The sequence below is a fragment of the Nelumbo nucifera genome, chromosome 7 (assembly GCF_055504915.1).
Source record: "Nelumbo nucifera cultivar China Antique chromosome 7, China Antique-T2T, whole genome shotgun sequence".
NCBI classification, from domain to species: Eukaryota; Viridiplantae; Streptophyta; class Magnoliopsida; order Proteales; family Nelumbonaceae; genus Nelumbo; species Nelumbo nucifera.
In genome coordinates, this window is record NC_142655.1 from 48,979,195 (window position 1) to 48,999,597 (window position 20,403).

Sequence of the window (20,403 nt, forward strand, 5' to 3'; positions counted from 1 at the left end):
TCCACCTCAACATGGAGACCGTTGAGATTGCAGTGGTGGAGCTATAAGGACGATTCAATGGCGCCTTCAAAGAGATCCATTCCACCTTACAATGCTCGGATGCGAGGCCTTCCTAATGCATCATTTAGGGCATGATGGACCGATTCCAAGTGCAACTGGATGAAATGAGGGACAAGCTAACACTCGTAAAAAGGGCAATGGCCAACTCCACTGCCTCATCTACTATGACTCCTACTCGGGGGCCCATGATGCTTAGGAACTTAACAACTTATTGTGGCAACTTGAACAATATTTCTCCACTACTGGCATCCATGATAATGAAATTCAGGTACGTACGACAACAATGTAATTAAATGATATTGCAATGCTATGGTAGCGCAGGTGTTGTTAGGACATGAAATGCAACACACGTACCCTCAACACCTAGGCCGATTTCAAGCGAGAGATCAAGCGATAATTCTACCCTGAGAATGTAGAGTACCTTGCATGAAGGAAAATGAAGAACTTAAATCACAATGACTCGTTTCATGACTATATATATAGTTGGCTAGGAGAGTCTTTGAGACTTCTCAGTTTGACACTTCTTTCTCCTCTCTTCATCTTTTCTCATTCTTTCTTTCTCTCTTCTCTATCGCTGAAATTGGTTCGACTGATCTGTTTTCACAATTGAAGTGACAAATCTGAAACAAGGAGAGAAACTTGTGTCAATTTACTTCTCAACCTTGAAGTTTCTATGGCATGAAACTGATCACTTGGAGACAATTGAATGGAAAAGTCAGATGGATGCAGAAACATATAACAAATTGGTCAAAAAAATCGGGTTTTTGGATTTCTTTTAGGGCTGAATTCTGAATATGGTATAGTGAGACAACAACTTCTTACTAGGGAGAGTATTTCCTTGTCTCAAGCATATTCTTTAGTGCATAGTGTGGAAAGAAGGAAAGTTATGTTGCAAAACTCCCAAATTGAAACATCTTTAGCAGCTATGAAATCAAATCATTATGGTGACAAGGAGAGAGAGAGGTAAGGAAAGAAGAAAAAAGGGAGATCATTTGTGACTATTGCAAGAAGCCTAGACACACTAAAGAGGCCTGTTGGAAATTTCATCCTCAGTTGACACCTTCAAGAATTAAGAATAAGAAGGGAAATGCAAATGTTTCCACTGCTATAGATGTTTCACCCTCTATTGGAGCAATATCTACCTCCTTGGATGCCTTGGCTACTATCAGGTTAGTCTTGACATAGTTGGAGAATGAAGTTGGCATTACTAGATCATCCCAGTCTACCTTGGGCCCTTCTACCTCTACTTCAACTTTTGCTCACTCAGGTACAAGAGCTACTGCTTATCATGCCTCAAGTCCAAGTAATACTGATCTTGTTTGGATAGTAGATTTGGGTGCCTCTGACCATATGACCAGTTTAGCCTCACCATTTTCTTTTTATCATTTGTCCTCTAGTAGAGATAAGGTCTCTATTGTTGATGGCTCTCTTGTTCCCATTTTTGGAAAGGGTGACACTAAAGTATCTGCTGCACTTATTATCTGCTTTACGTGTGACCAAACTTAGTACTAACCCATTTTCTGTTAGTAGCATTATTGAAAATCAGAATTGTTCAATGACCATTTTCTTTGATCATTGTATTTTATAGGATCTGATGACAAAGCAGGTTATTGGGACTGGCCATGAGGTGAATGGAATCTACTTGCTTGAGCATCCACCTAGAAGAAATAAAGGAATTGGAAAGTCTTGTTTATCAGTTTATTAATAAAAATTTTTAATATGTCTATTAATAAAGTTATGTATATTGTATCATACTTATTTTTTAATATGACAAATATATAATAGTAGAAGCGTTTCCATTTTTTTTTTCAAATTTTTATATATATTTTGTCTTTTTTGAATTTATAAATTTGTATTATTTATTTATGACATCATGAAATTATCCATTTGACCCAAATGGTTGAAGTACTTATCTACCAACTAGATGGAAAATATGATTTCTTTTCTAGCTTTATTTTAAAAATATAAAATTTTATTCTATTAATAATTATTGTTTATGGATTTATTAGTGGAATTTAATCATGATAAACAAAACTATTTTTTATATTTTTAAATTTGTATTGTTTATTTATAATATCATGAAATTATCCATTTGACTCAAATGGTTGAACTACTTACCCACCACCTACATGAAAAATGTGATTTTATTTCTGTTTATTTTAAAAATATAAAATTTTATTCTATTAATACTTATTGTATATGGATTTATTAGTAAAATTTAATGATGATAAACAAAAACATAAATATTGGATTCAATGAGAGAGAATGTGATTTATTTAATGACTTAAATTTTCCGGATTACCTGCCCACGAAGATTTTATCCCCGTGAATTGGAAACGTCTACTCACATGTTATCCCCGTGAATTGGGAACATCTCCCCCTATATAATACCATGTAGGAAGATGAAATGTTCTCCATCTGCGATGTTATGTGGGTAGACGTGGACAGAGTTTGTGTGAGCAAGTGATCCGGACTCACATATTTGTACTCTTGGAAGTTGGATCCAACTTCTTGGCAATCCCTAGTTGAACCACACGTTATTCTGGTGAAGTTAGTATGCTCATGAGTCATGATATAAACTGTTGTTTTCTGGAGTGCATGTTCTCGAGCATACAAGCCCATGAATGATGCAATGTCTCAGCACTCTTGTTAAGAGCCTAAGAGGTAAACTAACATTAAAACAAAGCCTCTTTTCTTATATAATTAACATAACTGTATGCAAATTCGTAAGGAAAGATATATCACCTAAGACATACATGCAAAGGCATGCAGTCTCCCAAAAAAGAACCCCTTTCAGATTTCACATTAAAGGTTTACATTCCGATCCTATCCCACGGACTCCTAAAATGGAGCGTTTACCATCTCCCTCCCTTGGCTGCAGTCTGCAGATCTAGCTTTTTCATAGCACTGATCATGAATTTGTTGTTTCTTCAGTGTTACCAACTCGCCTATGTGTCACTTGTGAACTTGAGTATTCAAAACCACTCTCAGTTGATGAGACATTAGATGATACAGATGAGTCAGGTACTGTTTCTGTCAAAAGAGTTTGAGTCTGTGTTTGATTCCGGAAACTCTGAGAAACCGGAGCTGGGTATTGTCTGGGTGGTTCAGGGGTTGGACCCCCTTGGCCTGCTTCAGCTAGTGCTCTCAGAAGGTTCATAACAGTAGGGAAGAACCTTGATGAAATAGAAAGTAGACCTGGTAGCTGCAAGTACAACAAAATGGTGTTGAGAACCCAATCTGTCTGCTTGTGGGAAAAAACGGCAAAAAGGATAATAAGTTTTAACTTCAAGAACACAACAATCTTGCGGTTTCAATGGAAAAAAGAAGGTTTACTCTAAAAAAATACTCCAGTGCCACAATGACTAACTAATATGAAAAAAAAAAAACATTTGTAGTGAAATAGGTATTAAATCTTTTCCTTCACTTTGCTTTACATGTATTTCCAATGTTGCCTTCTAATTGATGCCAGAAAATAGAACATCTCCTCCATCCCATAATTGTTTATCAGTTTATTGCATAAATCAATTCAATTTGATTTAAATATATATGCTTTTATATACTTAAAATTTATATTGTATTTATTAGTTAAATTGGTTTGGTTCACTAAATGGTTATAGGTTCAAGTTTCAAATAAGTTATTTTCAATTCATTTTGTTCATGTTATACAATTTCTAGGTTATTTTTAGTTTTTGAGTTTAATTTATTAATGCTATTCAATATTTGATTGTTATCTGAATTTGTTACAAATAAGATACAATCCAATGGATAAAATTCAATTTGTACGAATCAAATTTGGATCTACCTATATACAATTTGATCCTATACATTTGTAGCCCCATAAACATTATGAGACTCGGAAAAACAACAAAGAGAATGGTTATTGTGGGACAGAGCTAATAAATTCAAATTTACACTGGTTCTTCGTGGAACAGCTAAAAGCATTATTAAGCATCAGCATGCAGTATGTGATTGTCAAAGAGAGTCCAAGTGATTGGTCCAACAAAGCAAGAGTTTCCATGTTGAAATTAGTATAAATTAAAATAAAAATGCTATTTCTATACTTACAGCACCATTGCGGAATTCCCCTGCAATGTCAAGTTGTACCCAGAGAGCCTTGGCCAGTAAGCCAATGACAAAGAATGCCATGAGATAAAAAGGATTCCTGTTTAATCAGCAGAAGAGCGAATCATCAAAGAAAGTTAAAAAATAGAATTGTCTTGTGTTAGATTGAAAATAAAAGACGACTATTTGGTTATGGTAATTACTTCAAAATCATTATGAATTCATTAAAACCAAGAATCAGTAGTGCAACAATTGCCCATGGAGGAGGTAACCACTTATTACTTTCCTTGAGCGCTTCCTGAAGAAAAGAAATGTTTATGCATATTAGGTGGCCAAATAAAAGTATTCAAGGTACTGCATGGAGATATTTACTCAATTTAAATTCTTTTACAGGTTTTCCAACAAGAGAGAAGAATAAAAATGACATAATGCATACAACATTACAAAAACCATTTCTATAGACATAAAGATCATAGGGCAGAAAAAATGTGTAATGAGATTTTACTTGTGTTCTGTTTTGATTATTAAAAAATGGGAAGTAAATCAGCATTAAAAAGACAATAAATAATTCCATGCAGATATTTAACTGTATTCAATGTTTTAGATGATAGATCTATTCTGCAAATGCTTTATGCTATAAAAAGAACTGCTTCTCTGAGAAATTGAGGTGAACTGCAGAACTACTTACATTTTTTTCTTTAAGCAATAGAAAATAGGGTTCAATTGAAGTAGAAAGAAAACATAAGGAAATATATACACAGGAACTGAAAGAGGTGGTGATCTACAGCAGAAACCTGACCACAGCCAACTGGAAAATAAAACAGGGCAAAAGTACTACAGGGGTTTCCTTACACCAAGAACACCCCAAACTAAAGATTCCTTTGGAACCCCATTCCTTACAAGAGGTTTTAGAGAGATGTTATCTGTGGCAGGTCCAATGAAATATGCAGAACAATACATTCAAGATTTCTTATCACTCGTCCAATCCCAGAAGCTTGAAGTTTTTCTTTTTTTTGATAATAAAATATGAAAGAAATTTATTAGTAACTCAATTATATTTAATATCTCCCATTACTTGATTATAAACTTATGTATATATATTAAGTATAGGAAAATCTATGATGCTAGGAAGACATGATATTAGAAGTAGACTTGTTCATAGGTTGGGCTCGGGCTTGGTTTTTCCAACTTTGTCTCCATATCCCTTGACTCCCAGGATCTTCGGGTGTGTATGCTTTGTTCAAAATCTTGGTCTTGGTCTACACAAGTTGTATGCACGCTCCATTAAATGTATCTTTCTTGGCTACTCTAGGACTTAGAAAGGGTATAAATGCTACAATCCCATTACTCGGAAGTCATTTGTCTGTCCTGATGTTACATTCTTTGAGACTATGTCGTACTTCTCAGGTCCTGATATTTCTTTCTCCCAAAGAGGTTCCTCTTCCTCTTCCAGTTGATAATCCTATTCCTGTTGTTCCCATTGTGATTTGAGTCTCCACCTACTCCAATGAAGGATCATATTGAAAGGCCACCAATCAGTTAAGTGTATACTCACCAACAAAGACCAACACCTCCTCCAGCTTCTACTCTGTCTACAGATCTAGTTTCTTCCACACCCAAGTCTCCACCTCCATGTATACTTCCACTCTGCACCCCATATCCAATTATGTTTCTATTCCTCACCTTTCTGTTTCCCATCGCCAATCTTCTTTTTCTACACCTAAGGATGTCTAGGAGGCTCTTACCTCACCAAGGTGGCGTAAAGCTATGGAAGAGGAACTCTTTGCCCTTAATCACAATCATATGTGGGAACTCACCAATCTTCCCCTAGGTAAACATGTTGTTGGTTGTAAATGGGTGTATACTGCTAAATATCTACCAAATGGGAGAGTGAAACAACTGAAAGCCCATTTAGTTGCCAAAGGATATCCTCAAATTTATGGTATAGATTATGTGGAAACCTTTTCCCCTATTGCTAAGATTGGCTTAGTATGCGTGTTGATTTCCTTAGCAATCATGAATGATTGGCCTTTGTTTCAGCTCGATATTAAAAATTCCTTCCTCCGTGGTGATCTTCTAGAGGAAGTATACAAGGAGCAACCACCAGGGTTTGTTGCTCAGGGGGAGGATGGTAAGGTGTGTAAACTCAAGAAGGAAACCTATGGGCTCAAACAATCTCCCCGTGCTTGGTTTGGCAAATTTAGTGAAGTAGTGAAAGAGTTCGGGATAAGACAATGTCAAGTTGACATTCAATGTTTAGCTATGACTTTGAAACTAGGAAGATCTTGCTAGTGGTTAAAGTGGACAAAGTCATCATTGAAGGTTCTACAAGATCACTTTCAGACAAAAGATCTTGAGAAGTTAAGTATTTCTTGGGTATAGAAGTCGCTAGGACGAAGTTAAGTATTTCGGGATGAGACAATGTCAAGTTGACATTTAGTGTTTAGCTATGATTTGGAAGCCGGGAAGATCTTTCTAGTAGTTTACGTGGACGAAGTCATCATTGGCAGTGATAGACTTGGGATTGGTAGACTCAAAGTTCTACAAGATCACTTTCAGACAAAAGATTTTGGGAAGTTAAGTATTTCTTGGGTATAAAAGTCGCTAGATTGAAGCAAGGCATAAACCTATGTCAGAGGAAATATGTTCTTGACCTATTGGAAGAAATATGACTATTAGGTGCTAAGCCAGCTGAAACTCCCATGGAACCAAATGTGAAGTTGGGTAGTGATATAGGTGAATTATTTGATGATCCTGGAAGGTATAGAAGGCTATGGGAAAACTGAATTACTTAATTTTTACTAGACCAAATATCTCATTTGCTATCAGTGTGGTAAGCCAATTTATGCAAAACCCTCTAGTTCTTCACTGGGATGTAGTTCTTAGAATTGTGCGGTATTTGAAGTGGGCTCCAGGTCGTGGGTTACTATACAATCCAGGAGGTAGTCTCGAAATAATTCGCCATACAGATGCAGATTGGGCAGGCTCAGTATCTGATAGGAGATCCACTACATGCTATTGCACCTTTCTTGGAGGAAATCTAGTGACATGGAAGAGCAAGCAAACTGTTGTAGCAATGAGTAGTGCAGAAGTAGAATGCAAGGCCATGGCACACACTACATGTGAACTAGTGTGGTTGAAAGATCTTTTGCAGGAAGTCAGGTTCTCAATAAGCAAACCCATGAAGCTATACTGTGACGACCAAGCTGCAGTTCACATCTCATCCAATCCAGTTTTTCAAAGAGGACTAAGCAGCACATAGAGGAAGATTGCCATTTTGTAAGGGAAAAAGTCATTAATGGTGTCATAAGTACAGAGCATGTGAGAACAGGTAATCAGTGGGTAGACCTGTTCACAAAAGGGTTGAGTTCGGGAAGAGTGAGCTATATATGTAATAAGCTGGGACTATATGATATACATTCTCCAGCTTAAGGGGGAGTGTTAGAGTTGACTAGGAAGGGTATTTCAGTGTTTTCATCATCTGCTTAAGTATTATGTTAGTTACATGTCCCATACTTAAGTAGGGGCATATTTGTTTTTGTACCTTGTTATATATATATATATATAGTTGGCTAGGAGAGTCTTTGAGACACCTCAGTTCGACACTTCTTTCTCCTCTCTTCTTCTTTCTCTTTTCTCTATCTCTGAAATTGGTTCGACTTATCTATTTTCACAGTTGAAGCGACAAATCTGAAACAAGGAGAGAAACTTGTTTCGATTTACTTCTCAACCTTGAAGTTTCTATGGCATGAAATTGATCACTTGGAGACAATTGAATGGGAAAGTTAGAAGGATGCAGAAACATATAACAAATTAGTGGGAAAAAATAGGATTTTTGGATTTCTTTTAGGGCTGAATTCTGAATATGATATAGTGAGACAACAACTCCCAAATCGAAACATCTTTAGCAGCAATGAATTTGAAGCATTATTGTGACAAGGAGAGAGAGAGGTAAGGAAAGAAGAAAAAAGGGAGATCATTTGTGACTATTGCAAGAAGCCTAGACACACTAAAGAGACCTGTTGGAAACTTCATCCTCAGTTGGCACCTTCAAGAATTAAGAATAAGAAGGGAAATGCAAATGTTTCCACTGCTACAGATGTTTCACCCTTTACTGGTTTAAGATCTACCTCCTTGGATGCCTTGGCTGCTTTCAGGTCAGTCTTGACATAGTTGGAGAATGAAGTTGGCATTACTAGATCATCCCAGTCTACCTCGAGCCCTTCTACCTCTACTTCAACTTTTGTTCACTCAGGTACAAGAGCTACTGCTTATCATGCCTTAAGTCCAAGTAACATTGATCTTATTTGGATAGTAGATTCGGGTGCCTCTGACCATATGACCAGTTTAGCCTCACCGTTTTCTTCTTGTCATTTGTCCTCTAGTATAGATAAGGTCTCTATTGTTGATGGCTCTCTTGCTTCCATTTTTGGAAAGGGTGACATTAGAGTATCTGCTGCACTTTCCTTATTATCAGCTTTGCATGTGACCAAACTTAGTACTAACCCACTTTTTGTTAGTAGCATTACTGAAAATCAGAATTGTTCAGTGACCTTTTTTCCTGATCATTGTGTTTTCTAGGATCTGGTGACAGAGTAGGTGATTAGGACTGGCCATGAGGTGAATGGGATCTACTTGCTTGAGCATCCACCTGGAAGAAATAAAGGAGTTGGAAAGTCTTTTGTTTCAAACTTTGAGTTAGATTATGCTCTAGCATAATCGATTAGGTCATTTGTCTTTTGGGTCTTTAAGGAGTCTTTTTCCTACTTTGTTTGAATCAGTCCAAGTGTCCAACTTAAAGTGTGAAAGTTGTGAGTTGGTAAAACATTGTAGATCAATCTATATTTTGAGTAATAAAAGAAGCATTGCTCCTTTCGAAATTGTGCACATTAATGTTTGGGGACTGTGTGCTGAATGCTGTATTGAAAGTAGAGAAGTGAAGAAGAAAACCACTGGTATGCTGGAAAATGTCGAATTGTACTGCTCAGTTGACCAGCAATGATTTATATTTGAATGAAGTACAATGGTACAAGAATTTACTGGAATGCCCCTGATTAGTGATGGGACACCCAGTTAACTTAAAAACATTAAACAGGCTTAGGCCCATTAACCCAGGCCCAGTTACAGGATAATTTAACTTAAGTATGAGCTAATAAAACTCTTATCAACCGAAAACTCATACAAAGAGACTTCATTCTAACATTCTAACACTCCCCCTCAAGCTAAGCATGGATATCAATCATGTTTAGCTTGCCATGTAGGTCTCTGAACTTTGTTGCTGTCAGTCCTTTAGTCAATACATCTGCAATTTGCATCTCAGATGGTGTATAAGGTACACAGAGTTCTCCTGAAACAATTCTCTCTCTGACAAAGTGTCGGTCAATGATGGTGTATAAGGTACACAGAGTTCTCCTGAAACAATTTTCTCTCCGACAAAGTGCCGGTCAATTTCATTATGTTTTGTCCGATCATGTTGCACGGGATTGTTGGCAATGTTGATAGCTGCTTTATTATCACAATACAGCCTGAGAGGGCCCTCAGCCTTAATACCAAGCTCGTTAAGAAGAGTTCTGAGCCAATAAGAGTTCAACAACCCCGTGTGCCATAGCCCGGTATTCTGCTTCTGCACTTGATCTAGCCACCACATTCTGCTTCTTATTGCGCCATGTGACCAGGTTCCCTCATAAGAATGTACAGTAACCTGAGGTTGATTTCCTGTCTCCAATAGAACTAGCCCAATCTGCATCAATGTAGGCTTCAATTTCAAGTTTGTTGCTTTTCCTGAATAGGATTCCTTTCCCTAGGCAAGTCTTTAAGTACCTGAGAATTCTTTCCACTGCTATCATATGAGAGGGGGGGTCTTTGGTGAGTGCATGAATTGACTGACAACATGCACTGCATAGGCAATGTCTGGCCGAGTAAGGGATAAGTATATCAGCTTTTCTACCAATTTTTGCTCTCTCTCTTTATCACAGTATTCCTCACCCATTGATTCTTGTAGTCCATGGTTCGGTTCTATTGGGGTGTTTGCTGGCTTGCATCCCATCATGCCTGTTTCCTATAGGAGATCTAACACATATTTCCGCTGACATATGTAGATTCCTTCTCTTGATCTAGCAACTTCAATCCCAAGAAAATATCTCAGATTTCCCAGGTCTTTGATCTTGTTATAATTCAGGTCTGCCTTAGAGTTCGGCCTGACTGAGTTCAGTTATGTAGAAGAAGAAAAAGTGATAAAGAAAGAGAGAAAGAGAGAAAGAGAGAAAGAGAGAAAGAGAGAAGAGAGAATTCTAGTTCGAACTGAAAGAGTCAACTTTACTTCTCCCAGTCGGCCAGTAAGTATTTATATTATTATTAAAACATAACTGAAAAGACGTATGTGCCCTTACTTGAGTTAAGAGCACATGTTTCAACACAACATTACAGATCAGCAACATCAATCAAGGTATAAAGACAGAAATACCCCTACGCTAACACTCCCCCTCAAGCTGGTGAGTATATATCATATACTCCCAGCTTGTTACATATGTAGTCCACTCTTCCCCGACTCAAGCCTTTTGTAAATAAGTTAGCCCACTGATTTCTTGTATTAACATGTGTAGTGTCTAGTTCTCCATTCAGCACCATCTCCCTCACAAAGTGACAGTCAACCTCAATGTGCTTGGTTCTTTCATGAAACACTGGATTAGAGGAGATATGAACTGCAGCTTGATTATCACAATAGAGCTTCATTGGAGTGTTAATGTTGTACCCTACTTCCTGTAGAAGGTTCCTTAGCCACACTAATTCACAAGTGGTATGCGCCATAGCCCTATATTCTGCTTTTGCACTGCTTCTTGCCACAACCGTCTGCTTCTTACTTTTCCATGTCACCAGGTTACCTCCCAGAAACGTGCAATAGCCTGTAGTAGACCGCCTATCAGACATAGAACCGGCCCAATCAGCATCAGAATACCCTTCTATTTCAAGTTTTCCCCCACTCTTGTATATCAAACCGCGACCCGGGGCCCCTTTTAGATACTTCACAATTCTCAGAACCGCATTCCAATGAGGAATCAGAGGTTTTTGCATGAACTGGCTTACCACACTAACTACAAATGAGATGTCTGGTCTAGTAATGGTTAGGTAGTTCAGTTTGCCCACAAGTCGTCGGTATCTGCCAGGGTCTTCAAACAATTCACCCATATCACTGCTTAGCTTGGTATTTGTGTCCATGGGTGTTTCAATTGGTTTGGCACCCAACAAGCCTGTTTCTTCCAGCAAATCAAGCACATACTTCCTCTGGCACAGGTTAATCCCATACTTGGATCTTGCTACCTCTATCCCCAAAAAGTATTTCAGTTTACCCAGATCCTTTGTTTGAAAGTGATCCTGCAGACAAGTCTTCAGCCTGTCAATACCAATGTTATCATTCCCAGTAATAACAATATCATCTACATACACCACCAACAGTATTTTTCCTCCCGGAGAGTCATGACTAAATACAGAATGGTCAACTTTGCACTGTTTCATGCCAAACTTCTTTACCACCTCACTAAACCTACCAAACCATGCTCGAGGAGACTGTTTAAGCCCATATATAGCCTTCCTTAGTCTGCACACCTTACCATCCTCCCCCTGAGCAACAAACCCTGGAGGTTGCTCCATGTAGACCTCCTCGAGTAAGTCACCATGCAAAAAGGCATTCTTGATATCAAGCTGATATAATGGCCACTCATACATGGCTGCAAGAGAGATCACAACACGAACTGACCCTATCTTAGCAACCGGTGAGAAGGTCTCTGTGTAGTCAATGCCATAGGTTTGGGAGTACCCTTTTGCAACTAATCGTGCTTTCAGACGTTCAACACTACCATCAGGCAGATACTTAATCGTATAAACCCACTTACAACCAACGGCTTGCTTCCCAGGAGGAAGAGCAGTGAGGTCCCAAGTATGATTATGATGAAGGGCTGAGAGTTCTTCTTCCATAGCACGGCACCACCCTAGAGAGGCAAGGGCTTCCTGGACATCTTTAGGAACAATAACTGATGAAAACAAGGTAACAAACTGGCGATGGGAAGCGGAAAGGTGAGTAAGAGAAACATAATTGGAAATGGGATGAAGGGTGCAAGTACGTTTACCTTTCCGCAAAGCAATGGGTAGATCAATCTTAGATGCTAAGTGGGGGTCTAGTGCCGGATCCGTCGATGGAGATGTAGCCGGAGGAGTAGTAGCTGGTGCACGTGGGCGATGTGTATACACATGACGGATAGGTGGGCGTTCAACAGGTGGTGGCACCGGAGGCAAGGATTTGGTCACGACTGGAACAAAGGGAGGAGGATCGACAACGGGAAGTGGAAGAGGAGGAAGAAGCATCACCAGACCCCAAAAAGAACGAAGTAGACTCAAAGAAACTGACATCAGCACACACAAAGGACCGTCGAGAACCAGGATGGTAACACCTATACCCTTTCTGGGTCCGAGAATAGCCAAGGAAGATGCACTTGAGAGAACGGGCATCAAACTTGTCGTTCCCAGGACCTAGATTATGGACAAAACAGACACCCAAAAACTCTCGGCTTAAGAGGAAACGGAGACAAAGTGGGAAACAAGACTTGAAACGGAGACTGACCATAAAGGATGAACGTGGGCATCCGATTAATCAGAAAACAAGAGGTAAGCACTGCATCACTCCAAAAAGGTTTGGGAACATGCATGTGATGCATTAGGGATCTTGCTGTTTCAAGGAGATGGCGATTCTTTCTCTCAGCCACCCCGTTTTGTTGTGGGGTGTAGGTACACAAGGTCTGATGTATAATGCTGTGTTGGTCCAGGTATTCCTGAAATGATGAGGATAAATATTCGCGGCCATTATCAGAACGAAAAACTTTGATGTGGGTACCAAATTGGTTACGAATTTCAGCATAAAATTTTTGAAAAATGGTAAACAATTCACTTCTTTCTTTCATTAAATAGAGCCACGTCATCTTTAAAAAATCATCCACAAAAATGACAAAATATCTGTATCCATTATATGACATTACTTTATAAGGACCCCAAACATCTGAATGAACTAAAGAAAAAGGACTCGACACACAGTTATCAACCCTAGAACTAAAGGGAACACGATGGTGTTTCCCAAACTGACACGACTCACAATCCAAAACAGAAAGCTGACTCAAGGACGAAACTAAGGACTTCAAGACTTTGAGCGACGGATGACCAAATCGGCAGTGCCACTGGAGAGGTGAAAGAGATGACTGGAGAGCTGTTGAAGTTCTACCACCACCACCGTCAAGATAATACAGTCCACCTGCTTCATGCCCTCCACCAATCTTCATCCCCGTCTTGAGATCCTGAAAGACACACATAGAAGGATAAAAGGTAATGGAGCAGTTAAGTGATTTGGTCAGCTTACTAACAGATATAAGGTTAAAAGGCAATTTAGGAACATACAGAACTGATGAGAGGGATACAGGATCTAGGTCAACATTACCAACACCACAAATTGAGGATGTGGAACCATTAGCAAGGGTAACAGATTGTGATGTTGAGCAATGAGATAAGGAGGAAAACACACCTGGAGTTCCAGTCATGTGATCGGAGGCTCCAGAGTCAATGATCCAAGGATTGGGTGTAGATGCCAGACAAGCCATACCTGAGTGAGCAAAAGTCGCCGTGTTTTGCTGTGATTGGATAAACCTCTCATATTCATCACGGGGAACACTCATCGTCTCCTTCATGGGACCATCTGTGGATGTAGGAGGCAACTGGTCAGATGAATGATTCTCCTGTCTAAAGCTGGAACTTGAGTCACCGGTCGCGGCAATGATTGGCCCAGGTTGAGGGAGGACCATGTAAATCATAACAATAGTTGATGGTATGTCCATCCATACCACAATGAGTGCAATTCCTCGGGCCTGAGCTACGTCTTCTACCACGGGCTCCCCCTGAATCTCTGTACAACCACCACCACGATTATAAGTAGACCCACCATTGCCACTTCAGCCATATGCAGAACCACTACCAACACTACGGCCAAACTGAGCTCCCCGAGCTCCACCTCTACGACCACGGCCTCTCGATGCAGCAAAGGCAGATCTATCTGAGATATTAGAGTTCTCAGTAGACCCGATAGAAATCCTCCGAAGTCGAGCAAATACCTCTTTTAGGGACGGAAGAGCTGATCCCCCTAATATCTGAGCCCGTACTGGTTCATATTCAGACTTTAGTCCCACCAAAAATCTAGTCACATCAAGCTGCTCTCTCTGTTGTTGCTGAATCTTGACATCAGAAGTGAGAGGATGATGGACATTCAACTCATTACGTATGTTCCTCATGTTGGCATAGTACTCCTCAAGACTCTGATTGCCCTGTTGCAGATTAAAGTACTCTTGATAAAGCTGATAAACTCTGGTTGTATTGTCCTGCCCCGAATGCAATTTCTTCGCATGGTCCCACACATCTTTGGCAGTATCAAGGAACATGAAGTTCACACTAATCCTGGGTTCCATACTGTTCCACAACCATGTGATGATCTGAGCATCCTCTTGCTCCCAGTCTTCATACTCGTGAGAGTCAGAGGAGGGTTTCTCCTCTCTGATGTGTTTTACCTTCTTCTTTGCCTTCAGAAAGACTTCAACGGATTTAGCCCAAGGCACATAATTCTCTCCATTTAACTTAATGGAGGTCATCTGAACATTCAGGTAGTCTGTAGGCACCATCACACTAGGTTTATAATCCTTATTGTCTCCCATTATGTTATCACCAATTCTGCACACTTGCTGAATTCTATTATCACTGAGATCTGCACACTACACACCACTAGGTCACACCTGTCACACTGATTGCAGCACTAATTGTTGCTGGAATGTGTGCTCTTTACACCACAAACCCTACTCCTACAACTACCTGAAATCTCACCACTATATGATCATATCTCTTCCTTATCGCTGAAGTAACACCCATGCGAGTAGGAGAGCAGTCCACACACAACAGCCGCTTCACACACAACAGCCACACACAGTTCGGCCCTTTATTCTTCCTCTACTAGGAGAGGGCGATCTCAGAAATCACAGCAACCGACCACATACGACCTGACTGGAGGTATAGAGACCCCCAAGGGAAGAGGGCGATCACTCATTTTCAGCCCTTTCCCTTATCTCCAATCGAACACAGAAAAAAAAGAAGAAAACCCTAGATAGGGTGCGCAGAGAATGAACCCTAGGCAAGCAGAAATCTAGGCAGATTTAACCTGGCTCTGATACCATGTTATAATTCAGGTCTGCCTTAGAGTTCGGCCTGACTGAGTTCAGTTATGTAGAAGAAGAAAAAGTGATAAAGAAAGAGAGAAAGAGAGAAAGAGAGAAAAGAGAATTCTAGTTCGAACTGAAAGAGTCAACTTTACTTCTCCCAGTCGGCCAGTAAGTATTTATATTATCATTAAAACATAACTGAAAAGACCTATGTGCCCTTACTTAAGTTAAGAGCACATGTTTCAACACAACGTTACAGATCAGCAACATCAATCAAGGTATAAAGACAGAAATACCCCTACGCTAACAGATCTCAAATTCTGAAGCTAAGAACTCTTTCAGCCTCTTCATCTCTTCCAAGTCATTTCCGGTGATCACCATGTCATCCACATAAACAATGAGTGTTGTAAGTTTGTCATCCTGTCTCCTTGTAAACAATGTGTGGTCTGCACTACTTTGAGTGTACTCCACTTTCTTCATAGCCATACAAAGTCTCTCGAACCATGCCCGGGGAGACTGCTTCAAACCATATAATGCTTTACTTAGTTTACATACCTTCTTTCCAACATCATAGCCTGGTGGGGGTTCCATGAATACCTCTTCACGAAGATCACCATTTAGGAAGGCATTCTTCACATCTAGCTGATGAAGTTCCCAAGATAAATTTGCTGCTAGTGATAGTAGGACCCGGATGGTGTTGAGCTTTGCTACTGGGGCAAAGGTTTCTTTGTAGTCAATTCCTTCATTTTGTGTAAATCCCTTTGCCACAAGTCTAGCCTTATACCTTTCGATTGACCCATCTCCCCTGTGCTTTACTGTGAATACCCACTTGCACCCAACAGTGCCTTTCCCATCTAGCAGGTCAACCAATTCCCACGTTCTTGCTTTCACTAGGGCTTTCATCTCTTCATTCATGGCTTCTTTCCACCTTGGATCAGATGCTGCCTATGAATACCTGGAATGGACACGAACAGAGGAAAGAGCAGACACAAAGGAGTGATAGGTAGGAGATAAGTGTGAGTAAGAAACAAAATCAGCTATGGGATGCCGGGTAGTACAAGAACGAACAGGCTTACGGAGAGCAAAGGAAGATCCAAATCTGAAGTGTGAGGGTCAAAATTTCCTTGGATTGCAGAGACGGATTGATCTGAGTTCAATTGGTTGTAATCATGAGATTGAGGGCTCTTCTTTCTTCTGTTGTACATAAGTATTTTTTTCTCTTGCTTGCTGGAGCCTTCAGGAGCATCTGCTGTATCAAGAGATGTAACTGGCACAGTGGGAGCCTCACTAGATTGACCCGAAATGTCACAGTTAGGAATAGTGGAAGGTGATGAAAGGGGAACAAAAAAGAAAGGAGGATGAGAATCCTCTTCCACCCCATTTGTCCCCCCCTGAAGAGGATTCTGAGAAGACTGGAAATAGGGTTGAGACTCAAAAAAAACTACATCTCTAGTGACATACTTTCTCTTGGAGACAGGATCATAACACTTGTACCCCTTTTGTGTAGGAGAGTACCCCAGAAATATTCCCTTTGTAGCCTTGGGATCCAGCTTAGTTTTCTTTGGATCCTTCACATGTATGAAGCATGTACAACCAAAAACCCGTGGGGGGAGAGGAAATTCTGGAAGAGTGGGACACAAAACACAGAAAGGGGTCTTCATACCCAATACCTTAGATGGCATCCGATTTATCAGGTATGATGCAGTGAGTATAACTTGAGACCAATATTGCTTGGGCACTTTGTGTTGGAAGAGTAGAGCTCGAGCTGTCTCCAAGAGGTGCCTGTTTTTGCGCTCAACAACCCCATTTTTCTAAGGGGTGTTAGCACAAGAAGATTGGTGTAACATGCCTACATCTTCCATGAATGAGTTCAAAGATCTTTCAAAGTATTCAGCCGCATTGTCTGACCGGAATTGCTTGATCTTCTTGTCAAATTGTGTTTCAATCATCTTGCAAAAGGCCATAGTTATCTGTGGCACTTCATCTCGTCCTTTTAACAGATAAATCCATGTACACTGAGAATAATGATCAATAAAATTGATAAAGTAACGGAAGCCATCAATGGAGACAATGGGTGAAGGACCCCAAACATCAAAATGCACTAAATAAAAAGGAGCTCGAATTTAATTACTAGAAGTTGGATACACACTTCTACATTGTTTTGACATTTGACACACATCACAAATTAGACTCTGACTTGGAATTCCCTTAAACAATTCGATTAACAACATTGCTAAAGAAGAAAAGGACACATGACCTAGCCTAGCATGCCACAGGTGCAGCCTAGCTATTGACTCCACACTTTCTGGACTAGTAGTAGCAGAAGCTTGTAAGGCTGAGCTGATGTTTGCATCAAAATAGTAGAGGCCCCCATACTCACGACCACTCCCAATCGTTCTCCTCGTCAATCTGTCCTGAAAGACACAATGAGAAGGAAAAAAGGTTATACTATAGTTCAAACCTTTTGTAAGTTTTGAAACAGACAAAAGATTTGAGGTAAGAGTAGGAACATGTAGGACAGATTTAAGAGAGAGGCCCTTGCTTAGGTCAACCACCCCCTTTCCAGAGATGGTGGAGAGAGACCCATCAGCCACTCTCAACTTATCCTGCCCAGACAACAAATGGTATGAAGAGAATAAGGACATATGTGTCATATGGTCAGTTGCTCCAGAATCAATCACCCATGAGGAGGAATCAATGGAACTAGTTGTACTGAAGGCAGAGATTGTACCTGATTTGGCAAGAGAGGTGGAAGCTAAAGGGTTATTCTTCAGACGGGCTAATGCCCGGCTGACAATCTCTACCTCACTAGCCGAGAAGCCCAAGGTACTTGGTCCAGAGGAGTTGGTGACCTGCCCTGTGATGGAAGAGGACACTATTGGAGTATTCTGTGACTTGTCACTGTTGTTGTTGGTGGCAAGATTCCCACTTGCTGTATGCCCCCTATGTTGTCTTTTGTCCTTTTTCAAAGCAGCTGGCTTCAGATGAGGATACATGACCCAACATTTTTCCTGTGTGTTTCTCACTACCACAATGAGTACACTTGAGGGACTTCTTGTCTGGAAGTCTATTTCCCTTAGTGGAGACTAGGGCTGAATGTTCTCCAGATAGTTCTGTTGACTGTGTCTGGGAGTCAACTTGCATCTCCTTTCTCCTTACTTCTTCATTCCTCACTAGGTAGTAGACATGGTGAATCTCGGGTAATTCATCTCTCCCTTGAATCTGTGACCTTATACCTTCATATACTGGATCTAGTCCAGCCAGAAACTTGAAGGCCCTGCTCTCCTCAATCTGCTTGTCATGCCTCTCCTTATCCCTGGCATTTTCCCAGTCCAAAATCAAGTGATGGTCAAGCTCTTCCCAGAGGCCTTCCAGTGTTGCAAAGTATGTTGCTACGGACATATCTCCTTGCCTTAGGGCTGCAATGTCCTGGTTCAGCCTGTAGATTCTAGCATTGTTCTTTTACTGGCCATATGTCTTCTATACTTTCTCCCAAATCTTAGCAGCTGTAGGGAAATGATGAACAGTTCTGGCCACCTGAGGAGTCATGGAGGCCAGCAACCAAGACATGACTGTGGCATTTTCCTTGCACCACACGGTGTATTCAGGACTGCCAACATCTGGTTCTTTCTTGTCTCCATCCAAATAGCCTGTGAGGTCACGAGAGGTAATGAACAACCTTGCTGAGACGGACCACTCTCTGAAGTTATATTCATCCAACAATACGTTAGTGATTTGCAAACTGTGCAGATTAGGGTTTTCCAGGTTGGGTGACCTTGCGGCAGGTCTGATAGTTAGACAATTTTGTATGCCCTTAGCTTCAATCAGAATGATGTACTTTATGAGTTTATTGTAAATGAATAAAGGTGCATATTTGATTCATGTCCCCTTGGTGTGTTTCTGTGTAATACCCTTAAACTGGACACTTAATGAGACTCGTGTTAGTTTAGAATGTTCATAGCCAGTGGGTCGGTCTGGGGAGACCTATCCTGACAAGGCTGACACTGTGGTGCCACCAAGTCGGTTGGGGTGGCCTGTCTCAGCTGCCAGGGTGAGACCCTAGGCACATATAGTGTAGGATTAATTGAATCTATGAACTGGACCAGATTTCCAGTATTGCCCTGGACCTTGGAGATTGATGGGCAAAACTGGAAAGTTACACCCGACCCCTAGACTCGATTATGATACTGCACTAGGTGTCGGATTGGGCTGTCTTTGATATACCAATCAGTGAGATCCTTAGCAAGGGTCAAACCTGGGTATGTTGGGACAATCCGAAAATTCATCTGAGTGGGTGATCATAGTGAAAGGATCAGCCCCTTTGTTGGACAAAGGTAATGATCGGGGATGCACTCTCATTGATGGATACCAAGACTGCCGGCAGCCGATTTCAACCGTTGAGATTTGTTTTGCAAAGTATATTTTATATGAGATATAAAAGTATATATATTATGGTTTCTAAAATGTTTGCAAAAGGTTTTAATTCCCGGGATCCATATAAGTGGAAAGTGCAACACTGTTCCTTGCAGCCAAGGGATAGGTCCTTTCTTGTCGGGCAATGTATGATCATTATGGGCTGAGAGGTTAAGTGTAAGACCATTGAGGATAATACCTGATGGGCTAATCTTGCATCTGCCCACAGTCCCTGGGTGTTACAAGGTGGCTTGGCCCAGGGACCACTTAGGGTAAATGTTGGGCCCATAGAGCCCACTTGATGGGTTTCAGGGGGTGCACTGTCTTTAACAGTGTATTCGGCCAGGCCTTGTAACAAAGGCTGGGCCGAACCCATGTGGCTGATGTGTAGATCAATGCTTGGGTCCCATGCCATACAAGGAAGCCCAATTGAGTAGCAGTTAGGAAGGTTAAGTGAGCACATAAGCTTAATGGGCCTAAAGCCCATTTCGAACTGGGCTGTTTATTTAGTTAATAAATGGGCGAATTCTGAAGTGGATCAGCTAATAGGATTGGGCTTAGACCCTATCCACTTAGAGAGTCCAAGATCTAAATGAGATTTAGATCTGGAAACCTCCTAATTAGATTA

At 40.5% G+C, this 20,403-nt stretch overlaps 1 protein-coding gene across 3 annotated transcripts in view; it reads right to left on the reverse strand.

Moving 5' to 3' along the window:
• Positions 1-268: 268 nt before the first annotated feature.
• LOC104608098 (protein ROOT HAIR DEFECTIVE 3 homolog 2) overlaps positions 269-20,403 on the reverse strand; it is a 106,062-nt gene continuing 85,927 nt past the window's right edge. For 2 of the 3 annotated variants that reach the window (XM_010273977.3, XM_088891201.1), the window contains exons 20-22: positions 4,329-4,423; positions 4,129-4,225; positions 2,731-3,265 (exon numbers count right to left, since the gene is read on the reverse strand). In XM_010273977.3, the coding sequence (XP_010272279.1) occupies positions 2,972-3,265; positions 4,129-4,225; positions 4,329-4,423 (486 nt within the window). In that variant the 3' untranslated portion in view covers positions 2,731-2,971. Of the gene's footprint in view, positions 681-2,730; positions 3,266-4,128; positions 4,226-4,328; positions 4,424-20,403 lie in introns of those variants that run through there. The other variant, XM_088891200.1, reaches the window with a different exon arrangement.